The following is a 12,925-nucleotide window of genomic DNA, read 5'->3' as shown; positions in this document are numbered from 1 at the left end:
GTGCACAAATATTTAATTCATGAGCAAAAATGAAGTAATTCAGAAGCTAATATTTCTGACTTGAGGGCACAAATTCCCTGACTTGTTGGACTCACATCATCATATCTAGAAGATATTTGAGACTACTGAATAAAATTGAATCACTATATATGAAGAAATCACATCTTTTATGCTGTCTTTATGCATGCCTGACTAATTGTGTCACTGTAAGTGTGCATGTTTGAAACATGCACCTCACCCTGCTGACCCAGCTATACATAAAAACACACTCGCACTCAGGGTATGTGGAGAGAATTTAAGAAATTCAAACCTTCTAAAAGACCAACTAAGGGGTGAGTGAACTCTGGCATGTTGTATTTCATGCCACCGCATCACAGAGGGCCTCTCAGTGCCCTGAGTTCAGTCAGAACCTCAACAACTCCCTTCACAGCCCAAAGGTGCCTGCTGGCTTCCTTGGTTCCCTCCCGTCCACATTGTAAAGAGGATTTGAACCAGGGAAAGCCAAAACAATGTACAATGGACTCTCCACTACCACCCATGATCCAGTTATGAAGAGAGAGGAACATGGGTGAAGAGGGTGATGAGAGAGAAAAGGGTGGGAGGTGGAGATGAGGGTAGACGTGCAGGCATTTAGTTTTGCAGAAAGAGGGGTGGTGACAGAAAGGTGCGGGGTGCATGCTAATCGCGTTCCCCTCTTTTCTGCTCGCGGAGTGCGAGATAGTTTGACAAAGGCCCGGCAGATGGACCAAGCTGGCTCGCCGTCACCCCCAAAAGAAACGCGCTGTTATGAAAACGACATTCTTCCACACAAAGCCCCTGTGTTCTCATGGCCATGCATGGCTACATGTCCAACCAAGACCCTCTATGTCACTCTATTCCACTCAATCTCACACCCTTGCCTGAACTCAGTTGGTCCACTGTCCGGCCTGGATCATTCAGCTCTTTCTCTCTGTCTGAGACCATCTTTTTTTCAATGCCTCCACATTTAGTGTCTAAGAGGATATTTGCATACCTTCCACCCTACTCACACATTTTTGTCGCCCAATTTCGGGAAATGCGAAGCAACCGCCAAGTGATTCACTTTCTGTCCTCAGTTCTTGTCAAAGGCTTCTGCTATTTGCTGTTCCCAAAATCTCATGATTTATTTTTTCTTTTCAAATTTCATAATACAGCCTTGCCCCGTACACAAAGTCTTTTTTTTTTTGTGTAACGCCACAGTACCATCCTCAGAGCACATTTGATTCAAAGTACTGTCCAAAGTGATAAAATGATTGAAAACAGAAGGACAGACTGCAAAATACCTTTGGGTAAATGTATTAAAAGAAGTCACTCAGATCAGATTGGGGTTCGATGGTTTTTAAACAAATAACAGTTTTCATACTTGAAGGTGAAATATGAGGCAAAGATGCTGCCTGAGGTGAAATAACAAAATGTTTTTATTCAGAAAGGTTGGTACACGGTAGCTAACATCTTTAAACTCTAAAACTCTCTCTTTAGCATCATTTCTTGGCGCTCTTCTGTGGCGTCATGTTTTTATATGCCATCAAAGTCATGTGAAGTAATATAAAGAAGAGACTGCGTGGGCAGGCCATGTTTGTTGGGTCAAACAAAGAACTTCCACCCTGGAGACGTGTTTTTAATCCTTTATTTATCCACTAGTCATCCAATAAACATTGCTTTCTTCTTAGAAGTAGACTTCTTTTAAAGTTATGTAACATAATAGTTAAACCATGTAACTAAACGCAATGAGGAATGTACTTATTACTAATTCAAACCATGACTTACTAGTACTTTTAATGCCTATACCCAAACTAACTACGGCTCTTTCCCAACATTAACCACACATTTATTTTACGACCATGGCTACAAAGATTCCCTGACTTTAACCACCAGAATAACTGGAGTCACACACAGTTCAGCAAGGTACTCTCAAACTTTAAGCCCTCAGAGAAGACTGAGTCATAACTCAGTCAAATCTGAACCCACAGAAATGATGCACATATTTTAAGATTCAGTTTGACACTTCCTGAGGATAGCATTATCTCTGAATTAAAGTCCATAAATCCGCTTAGAAGTCATAGAAATAGACACCCTTTGGTATCAAAGTAATCCTATGGTACTTTTCTGAGCATCCATGGATGGTGAAAGCAGGGTTCTGCTGATAGCTGATTTGGCATAGTTTTAATGGTGCCACTTTTTATAAATAAAAATAGGCTAAATTGAGTGTCATAGGGTCGAGGATCAGCTGGTTTTTGGGAACGGTGAGGAAGTGTCAGAATTAAAAGAAAACACCAGGTATGGATGAATTATGAAGTAGCTTGATTGGGACAATAAAGACACAATCTTCCTGACTATTCCTGATTATGTTGTTTAAACTTTGAATTCACCAAGTCAACAGTTTTAAGGAGTTGAATTATCTAAAGAAAAAAATAACAAAATCTCTTTTACTTACTTCCTGTCGTTGGAATTAAATGTTAAAACTCGTCTTGTTCTTCGTTTCATGAGTCCTTGCAAAGCTTATTCCACATAGTTGACTACGCAAATTCAGTGGGAGTACACACTCATATAACATTTTTATTCTCATAAATAATTTGAAATGGAAATGCGCGTACAAAATGAAAATGGATTCTATTCCAGGAAACAATAAACAATAGAAGACCTATTTTTATATTCACACTGAACTGCGCAGGGCAAATGGAAACAAGCCTTTGCATGTTGAAAGTAGGTTGTCTCATTAATCTGTGCCACATTTTTTTGCCCTGTACCAGGACAGCTCAGCAGCTTTAGTCAGGCCAGTTGTTTAGTCTGAACTGTGCTCAGTGAGCAAGAACCGTCTTGAAATGCGACCTCGGCTTCAGGCGGGCTGAGGTCAGTGGGATCTTATCGCAGCTTTTTCAGGGCATGAAGACTCATAACAATATTTAAAAAGCTGACAGAGGTGAAATGCTGATGTCTCAAAAGTTTGAAGGCATATATCTATATTTTGTTCATATTATAATCAATGGATTTGCATCTGTATTTTCACCAATTCCTAAAAACTGTAACCTGACTGTTAGGTGATGACAAAGTGTGACCTGATAACTGAAGGCTCTACCTCCCATATCACTATGAGAGGTTGTAGGTATCTGAAGCAGGTCCGCATTCTCAGAGTGTAATGTTCAACAGGGGTAATAATGCACTATGAACTCTTTTAGATATGATGGTGAGAGGTTCGCTATCACACCCCATGTGCGGCCCAGGACAGGCAGCCCAGGATCGAGTCCGACCTGTGGCTCCTTTGATGCATGTCATTCCTCACTCTTTCTCTCCTGTCTTTTTGTTTCCTTGAGAGCTACATTCAAGGAATGCATCAAGTCAGTAATCATAATCATAATGCATCAATAAGTGAACTGCTCCAAAATGAATAGACTTATGTTTATTAAACTTTTCAGCAGCAGTGTCTAATATTTCAGATTGCAACTCATCAAAAGTAAGAATTCACCTAATTTGTCGATAAATATAACTGTTACATAAATTGTAAAGGACAAAAAAAACATCAGGCAATGACAATAGATTTTCATGTTATTTAAACATCAGTATCCATTAAAACATTCTGTATAGGATTTATGTGCCACTTATAAGTCGTGTTAATATTGTAATAATTTGGCAGGAAATAAAGTATTGCCTGTGATGGATCCTGCATTTCAGGCAAGCATCAACTTTCTGCACAGTCATTTTAAATTGGCCATTAAATGTAAAGAAACCGTTGACTGCCTGGAGGGCAGGAAATCGACCTTTAAACTTAATGTTTGCTTTGGAAAATGGTCGACGGTGATGTTAAGTACACCATTTGCAGTAAATGGTCTTTATCATACAATACCTCCAGTGTAGACCTGAAGATTCTGCTTCTGCTCTTTTTCTAAGTTAAAAAGCTGTGACTCGCACGCCAGAAGGAAGTGAGTGTGTTGTAATGTGAGTGCAGGTGCAGCTGAGAGGAGAGGAAAGGGTGCATGTCTGTTTGTGTGAGCATGTCATCTTACACATGTGTGTGTTTGGAGAGCTGGTGTTGACACAGACACAGCCGCTCCATTGTCCTGCCCCATCTCTGCTCAGGATGTTTGAGGGACGCCTCATCGCTTGGCTCCCGCTAATCTCAGCTGGAACTGAAAACCCTGCGGCATGAAGGCCTCGGCCCCTCGGGGATCCTGTCAGCACCCCCGACCAGAGATACACAAGTCAGGGAGCAGAGCTGGGGAAGGGAGCTGTATTTTGCAGCAGTCAATTACCGATTTCTCATGAGCTATTTTAAAATTGCTGGCAGTAAAATAACCCACAGGATTATACTAAAGCTGCCAAGTAATCCTCTGATTTAATAGCTTTTGATTTAGTTTTGTCTTTTTAATATAAAGTTTGAATTTTCAAATAAAGATTTAAATGAAGTTAAATGAACAAGTCACAGAAGATTATCACCCTTCCTTGTTATAACCCATCACTTTTTATTCCCCTCATTTAAATATTTCGTCTTCTCTTAAACATGATGAGGTGGGTTTTTTTTTTTTTTAACTAGCAGTTTTTAAATAACCACATTTACTGCCATGCCTGAAGATGTATCCTGTTACCCTGACAGCAAAGTGAAAGAAACACTGAAACACAGCATGGGTTGTTAGGAACCCAGGAAATTCAATACAGATCAATTATCCTGAGTAGTGCAATGTTAGTGCTACCAGAGATGCTTAATGAAAAACACTTTGCAGCACAGTTTAGCCTGAAATAGTTGATTTCTGGTCGTGGCAGAGTGCACAGTGACAGTCAGCATCTGGTGTGTGACTGAGCAAGTGAACTACCGTCTGTAAGTGCACATGGAGCAACTCACTGACCTCAACATGACTTCCTTCTTTACTCTTTTTTTTTTACTTTTGTGGCTGAATATTAGAAGAAGAATATTTAATCCTCATATTAAGGAAAATATATATTAAAGATGTACTTGGAAAAGTAGATTAAGACTTCACGTGTTGAGGTAAACTGTAAAAGATATTGTATTTATATTTTGAAGGACTGAGCTTGTAGTTGATGAGTCATTTATGGATTTTAAAGATTTTTATTATTATATAGGACAGCTGATGAGAGACATAAAATGTGGGGAGTAGGGAGCAGGGATAACATTCACCAAATTGTCGCAGGCCAAGAGTCAAATACCGAGTTGCTTATTTCTCTCCTGTTTATACTCACATGCTGTGGAATGACAGCGAGTGTCCTTGAATCCTCGAATCCTTGAAAGCTAACATCGTCTTTGCATCTGAGCCTTGTGAAGGCAAATAGATGCAATAGTTGGTAATGTTGATAAAGCAAAACGCTTTACAGTAGTTGGGATATCATTTTGACAGACAGTCATTTTCCTGCGTGATAAGAAGAAGTATGGCTTGAAGGCAGAAAACAATGTGAGTATTTCATTGACAGAGTGACGTTTAGCCTCTGGCATTACCTGAAATGTGTCGCCTCCCTCGGAGGAAGCAGCAGTGTTTTCTTAATTTCAGCTGCTCTCAGAGATTAATTATTCAATTTAAGCGTTGTGGCTGATAATGTACAGTAGGCTTCGTTTTATCCTCCAGGAGACGCGTTGGCCCCCAGGAAAGCGATATAAGTGGATTCATTTCAAGATGCCTGTTCCTCCAAAGACTTTATTAGATTTAGTTAATGAGAGAGCAAGGCGGGCTGACTGTCTGAGCGCAGGTTGGGGAGCTGGAACGTAATTAAGCCGTGAGTCTGACGATGCCACTGTTATACACTTTGATTAAAAACACGTTCAACAGCTAATCTCCAACAAATTAAAGCAGCTACATCTTTTGGCACGGTCACCTTTAGTTCTCTCCTCAAATGAGGAAAAGCCCCCTTTTTGTGCGTCTCCTCTGATCACACCTTCGTCACCCCCTCCCTCTGCTGCACTCCTCCCTCTCCATGTCTGCACCCTAATTCTTCACGGTAAGTGGGTGTAGCTACATGCTCGGCCCACCAGCCGGTCGGTCTGTCTGAGGTGTATTTAACCCTTGCAGTTTTTATGTCTTCCATATGCCCTGTTGGGGCCTTTATGGCTGGACTGTGTAACACAGGAGAAGGCTGTATATTTCCAGGCCAGCACACACAAGTCTACTTGTCTGAGCCGTAATGAGTGTTAGTATAGATTTCCTGTGGCTCAAACACTAGGCTTAATTGACCTGAACAGCTCTGAGTGACTTGGCACCTCCCGTCTCAGCCTCCTCCTCCTCCCTTACACCCCCCGGAGACCTTTCTGTGGGACAAAGAGGCTTTGTCCCCGGCCTGTGCCGCGGCGCTCTAAACCTTTGTTGACTGTTTCTGTCTGACAGAGCAAATAGCTCTGGCCTCCTTTTGTTTATTGTCATTTTTTGAAGTTTGAACAAAGTTTATACAAAGATCCTTTTCTGGTGTTGTTTGCTGCCTGCGGGGGGAAAACAGAGGGAAGAGAAGATATGTGTTTTATTGTTTCTGGGATTTTTGACTGTCTGCTCCTGTCTGACCTCTTATCTTCTCATCTCCTCTTTCTCCTTCTCCTAAATCCCTCTCTCCCCCCCCCCCCCCCCCCCCATCTCTCCCCTTTCTCCGCCTGCAGGGATCACATATACACGGTGGACACAGACACTGCCAACAGTGACGAGATCTTCTTCAGTAAGGTGAGTGGGCCGTCTGTCTTTTGGAGGACGCCTTGTTCTCAGCGTGCCGTGATTGACAACGTAACCCTAATAAGCTGGCTCCCAGTGCCGCTGTGTGTTTACATGCGCACACGTGGGTGTATACGTGTGCCTTGCCAGCAGTCTTGCTCACCCGCTCACCGGTGTGAGCCTGCCGTGCTCGCCCTGCTGACCTCGCTAAGAACATTATCCAATCAATCAGCGAGTGATTCGCCTGCGTCATCCTAGCTCAGCAGTGGGACAACGAGAGATCTGGAGGATGTGTAACGGAAGCGGAGGAGACAGGAGAGGAAGTGAAGGAAGAGGGGGAGGGGAAGATGGTAACACAGGGATTAATTACAAGAGAGGGCAAGGAAGACGAGACAGATGCAGAAAGGGAAGAAGATCCCATTCTATATATTTCACTGTATTACAAAAAGCATTTTGTATTTACACAGGCCCTCTGCTGTAATAACCCACTCTCCGCTTCAATCCAACCACTCCACGCTGCCATCACTTGCCCTCAACGTAATGCATGCAAACACAATTCAAACAAGGCCATTCTCATGTATACAACAACCCGTCGTCCCTCCACCTCATCCACTTCAATGTCAAAGCACGGCGAGTGGGTCTTAATGAGAGCAGGCTGCAGATGAAAGGGCTGCTGGGAGAAGCGCAGATTGATTGATGACTGAGGGTCTTTAATCAGCGACCGAGCTCCAAACATGTTGTACAACAGCGGCGGCTACCTGGCGGTCTGAACTGGCGGCCTGGTGCTGACCCTCAGGCCACACAGGGGAGGGATGAAAAAAACTGGTGAATGTGTGTTTTTACCTTTGTGTGTGCGTGTGTGTGCGTGCGTGTGTGTGTATGTGTGTGTGTGTGTGTGTGTGTTTGTACAAGCATTGACCGATAAATGTGTGTGTCAGTGAAAGATTGCTTACTCGCTTACTCGGTGTGTTTGTAGTTGACTGTCAGTTATTGGCAAGTGCTGACTCAAAGAGGCCAAGGCAGCCTGTGTGTGTGTGTGTGTGTGTGTGTGTGTGTGTGTGTGTGTGTGGGGGGGCGTGGCCCATCAATCCACAGAAATGAGCTCTGTGGGGCGGGGAGACTGTCCTTGGACAGACTTGTTCTGATCCGGGGTCAGCATCGTATTTCCTCCTCCCCCGTAGAGAATTAGAAGTTCAAGGAGGTAAACTGATCTCCAACCAGCTCTTAGAATAAAGTTCACCTCAGAGCAGGTGCCTCATTAGGAGAATCAATAATGGAGAATCTCAGATGATGATTATTGATCACAGTATAGATTGGCTATTGAACTGTGCGGGTGCCTTCTGTTTTGTCTCTCCTATACCTTCATGTTTATCATGTTTTCTCTCTTGTTTTCTTTCTCACTCTCCTCACCTCCTTTACCTCCGTCCTTTCTCTAATGCAGAAAATGACATGGAAGTCCCGGCAGGCGGACGTGGACACCTGCAGAATGAAAGGAAAACACAAGGTAGAGAAAACACACACACACACACACACACACACCCCAAAAATAAAACACTTCAACGTATGTGCTAACACCCTGACTTTATTTGTAGAACAAATATCACCAAATCTTAAGAACAAAATCTTGTGGGAATCACACATTTACACTAGCAGATGTCACAGGTGTCATTCCTCTTTGTTTGTCTATGCGGTCTCTCTCTCTCTCTTTCTCTCTCTCTCTCTCTCTCTCTCCCACAAAAAGTCAAACACACACTCACACAAAGTCACAAGAGATCTTGCAGGTGCATCAACACACCTTCAGATATAAGGTTTTGCTCTCATTATATAGAGATTACACCAGTGGGAATATTAATATTTAATAGCACTGAGAGAGAACAACAATGTTCTCTCTCTCAACAGAGAACAACAATGTTCTCTCTCTCTCTGGATATATGTAGAAATAACACATTTTGATCATTTAATTTCAATAAAATTATTATATTGAAATGTTCCTTGAATAAATGTATGTCTGATCAGTGTCAGTGGTCTTAATCCATTAACCAATCAGGGTAAGCTTGCACATAATTAGCCATTCACGACAGCTGAATAAGGAGAACGTTTGGGTTGCTTTCCAACCCTGAAGTTTTGAAAATAGCACAATCAAGCTTCTGTGTGTTCGTACTGCCACTTAAAGTTCTGTTTACAAAGTTGACAAAACTGTGCAAAAGGATAAACGCTTTCATCATTTCTCTAGAAAGACACTGAATGTCGCATCGTCTTCTGCTGTAACTGTTTATGAATTTACCACGAGAACTTTTAGAGACAAAAGCAAGGAAAGCACATTCTGTTTCAAACACCATGCCTGCCTTGATCTGAGTGTGCGAGTAGAAAAGACACAAATGTCACCATGGACTTTCTCCTCTCTTTCTTCTGCTCCCTGAAGGACGAGTGTCACAACTTCATCAAAGTCCTCCTGCAGCAAAACGACGACACCTTGTTTGTGTGTGGAACAAATGCTTTCAATCCCTCCTGTCGAACCTACAAGGTAAGGACACACATACTCACATATAGAGTCATTCCTTAGATATAATGTGCATATCGCCTCTTAAAAGTCCTATTACTTCTATTATTTATCTGCTTTTTTGCTGTCACTCTGTCTCAAGGTAATTATTCAATCCAAATGATGTGGGTGTTTTTTTAAGGGGGGTGGAGGGTAGAGCTATGAAGCAATGGACAAGGATGGATGACTTTCACAACTCAGCAGGCCCTCCTCCGATGTCTTTATCTCCAGGTGTACTTTGACACGCTCGATTTAGAAGCACAGAAACCTAACTGCCTTCTTTCTTGCACACAGACACACACACACGCACACTCATACACACATACAATCAAGCCCAGTCCTGAAATCTGACTCAACCTCCCCATGTAAACAGACGCCTTTCTGGCCGTATTGATGCAGGCATGTTTTGGAATGGTTTCAAAATTCCTTCAGACGAAGCAGAACCACCGTGTGAAGAGACACTTTTAATGACCTCGAGGCAAGAATGAGAGCAGGTAGACTTTAGGATTGACATTATCGCCAAAAATAGAGATGTCAGAAAATGATAGACATGGAGTGAAAAAGAAAGATCAGCAGACAGGGAAGCAGAAGGACAGGAAAACATAGGCAGGCAGAAAGACAAACACAAATAGTTGACAGGCTGTCTTGCAACTGCTGCCGGAACTGTCCCCATTTCTTCTCTTCCTGGTGACATAAATCTGTTGTTTTTGATGCCTTAGTGTGAATGTGAGCGTTTTCATTACATTGAGTAAATCTTACCTCATTCACAAAACAGTTTTAACTATCTGCAGCAGCTGGGCTGACCGTGTGGACAGCAAAACACGCCATGGGAGAAAGCAACTTTATTTTAATTGGTAGTTATTCTTTTGACAAACTTTACGGCACAGACTGTGCCTGAAATGTTCACAAAAAGTGAAGCAAATGTGGTTCACAAATCACTCTCATTCCATTCAACTATCCGGAGGGGCTATGAGCTGTCATACAGCGAGATTAGATAAAAACAACATTGTACAGGCAGAAGAGAAAGATGTAAGAATAATCAGAAAGACAGGCGCAGAGACAGAAAGAGGTTCTGTCCTGAAGGATGCTATTGTTTGCTTTGTTAGGATGATGCGGTGGTCACGGCACACTGAGATGTTATCTAGGTGGCCTGTGGGGAAAACTCTCCTGCTTTGCTTCACTAGATCTGTTTACCAGAGAAACAAGACATCTCCGGTCGGTTGCATTTGCGGTTCAGCATGCTAAGCGCACAGAGTGGACGTCTTTCAATTCACCGACTCCTCCTGCAGGGGAAAGGGGAATTTATGTCTCTGCATTTATCAGGCGTGGTTAGCTTTTACAGCTCCTCCGGTTATGGTTTCAAGGTTTGTGTTTTAGCTGTTAGCTGCACTGAGATTGCTGCCAGTCTGGTGGAGTTAAAGGGAAAGAGAGGCAAAGTGCAGTAAAACAAATGTGAGGCTTGGTTAAATGCAAAAACCCTGGCACGTATGCTTGTGCAAACATGAAAATCAATGCAAGCTGTACATAAATCACTGTGCATGTTGGGTAATGTTAACAATGTAGAATAAATGTGAAGTATGTGTTAGCAAATGAGTAAAAAGTGACACATTTGTCAATAAGAGTATGATGAAATACAGCTAGTTCATCTGAGCATACATTGTTATTCTTCAGCATATTTTAAAGCTCAGTCTTTTTTTTAAGGTAAAGTGCCCAGACACCTTTTTATTACAAAAATATATTCCACTTATCATAACTGGATCATAAATGTATTTTTCACAGACGTTTTCTGACAATTCACAAAGCAATCTGCTTATGTGAAAATATTCTTCATACGTTCACTCACAGAAATGTTCACAACACATCTGTAACAAACACAAAACCACAGGTGATTGGACTCACAGGCACAACTCTAAAACACAAGTCTTTGGTAGGAGAAAAGCAGCCTTCGCTTACACAGCAGAAGTTGATACCAAAAAGTTATTCAGGAGAAACAAAAGGCTTGTACACTTTACACAGGCACAGAAGGAAAGGAAGCAACAGACTAAATACTAAGGTGAGGGGGGGAGACAAAGAGACGCAGGTGGAATGAGTGCGCTCTCATTAACAGGTTTGATGAGTGCCACATGGAACGCAGGATGAATCCGCCAGGGTTTTGGGAGCTTTAAAATGAACAGCAACCGAATTGACCACCTTTGACACTGGGAATGGTCCAACAAATCTAGGGGCCAACGTACGAGATTTTTGGTGGACATCAAGACTCTCTGCTCCGGCAGTCTTGAGGAGCACCAGCCGGGCCTGTCTCCACGTCCGGTAACGAATGACGAATGAGGGTCTGAGCTGGTGAGACACTGACCTCCGACTCAGCCCATATCAGGTGCTTGCTCCAGGAAGATGGGTTATGAGAGACCAGGTTGCGAAGGCAGGTCACCAACTCCTGATTCATCCAATCTGTTTGACCATTGGACTCAGGGTGATAACCAAAAGTGATGCTGACAGTGGCACCAAGCAAGGAGCAGAAGCTTTCCAAAACTGAGAGATAAACTGGGGGCCCCGGCCTGAAACAATGTCTTTAATGTCTTAAACCATGGATACGAAACACATTGGAGAGCAAGGCTTCTGCAGTTTCTTTGGTAGATGGTAATTTAGGAAAGGGAAACGAAGGAGTCTAGGTTTGCTGGACGCTCTAAGGGAACCAGCTGGGCTTTAATGCCATCAGAAAGTCTATTGTTAAAGGCGTCCAGCAGCAAGGGAGTATTCCAACCACTGTTTGCAGCTAGGGTCCGGAATTCAATTGCATAATCCAAAACCTGGCGTTTACCTTGACGAAGGGTGAGGAGGGACCTGGAAGCCTCCAGGCCGCGAGTGGAATGATCAAAAATCTTGCTGAGAGTACTGGTGAAGAGGTCTTTGTGTGGACAGGTTTTACCAACAACAGCAGAATGATTTAGGAGAAATGGCCATATATCAGCATTTCTGTGCTTATTGTGACCCCATATTAACTAATTATAAAAACTGAACAATATTTTTTTTTTCTGTGACTAGATGTCTGACGTGTATTTAAGTCTAATTTCAGACTGAGTTGACATCCTGTATTTTAAGTACAGACTGGAAACTGAATCAATAATCCATGACTACATACAAAAATAGAGATTTCATAAAAAAATCATCACTAATCCCTTTTACAAAAACCTACAAATGTGCAAACAAATGTGGTCGCACAAGTGTATGGACTAAACAGAAGTGTGTGTGCACACGTCCAAACACTGACAACTGTGCAAATAGGCAAACATACAACACACACATTTTCAAAATCACACACACTCACACTCTGTACTGCTGGCAGCCTGGCAGACTCTCTGGGTAGATACCAGGCCTTTGATGGCGTGCTGGGCTCATGCCTGGTCAAAAGTGTGTTTGTGTGTGTGTGTGTGTGTGTGTGTGTGTGTGTGTGTGTGTGTGTGTGTGTGTGTGTGTGTGTGTGTGTGTGTGTGTGTGTGTGTGTGTGTGTTTGTGTGTGTGTGTGTGTGTGTGTTTGTGGTTAAATCCACCTTGGCCACAGTTTGCCTCTCCATCTCCCCAGTGTGACAGTGCTGAAAAGAGCTTCTGTTTCTGGGCCAGCCTCATCCCACATTAATCAACAACGCTGCAAGGGCGAGCAGGGGGAGGGGGAGAGAGACAGAGGGGGCAGGGAGGGCACCCAGCTTAACCAGCGACACCCAACGCTGTCTTCTGT

General features: G+C 42.8%; 1 protein-coding gene across 3 annotated transcripts in view; it reads left to right on the top strand.

The window, feature by feature from the left end:
• sema6a (sema domain, transmembrane domain (TM), and cytoplasmic domain, (semaphorin) 6A) overlaps positions 1–12,925 on the top strand; it is a 113,287-nt gene that overhangs the window by 53,785 nt on the left and 46,577 nt on the right. For all 3 annotated transcript variants that reach the window (XM_065949592.1, XM_065949597.1, XM_020630475.3), the window contains exons 4-6: positions 6,605–6,665; positions 8,095–8,157; positions 9,076–9,177. In XM_065949592.1, coding sequence (XP_065805664.1) covers positions 6,605–6,665; positions 8,095–8,157; positions 9,076–9,177 — 226 coding nt within the window. The remainder of the gene's footprint in view (positions 1–6,604; positions 6,666–8,094; positions 8,158–9,075; positions 9,178–12,925) is intronic.

This window comes from Labrus bergylta, chromosome 2 (assembly GCF_963930695.1).
Source record: "Labrus bergylta chromosome 2, fLabBer1.1, whole genome shotgun sequence".
Classification (NCBI taxonomy): Eukaryota; Metazoa; Chordata; class Actinopteri; order Labriformes; family Labridae; genus Labrus; species Labrus bergylta.
This window is presented reverse-complemented; position numbering and strand designations above follow the sequence as displayed.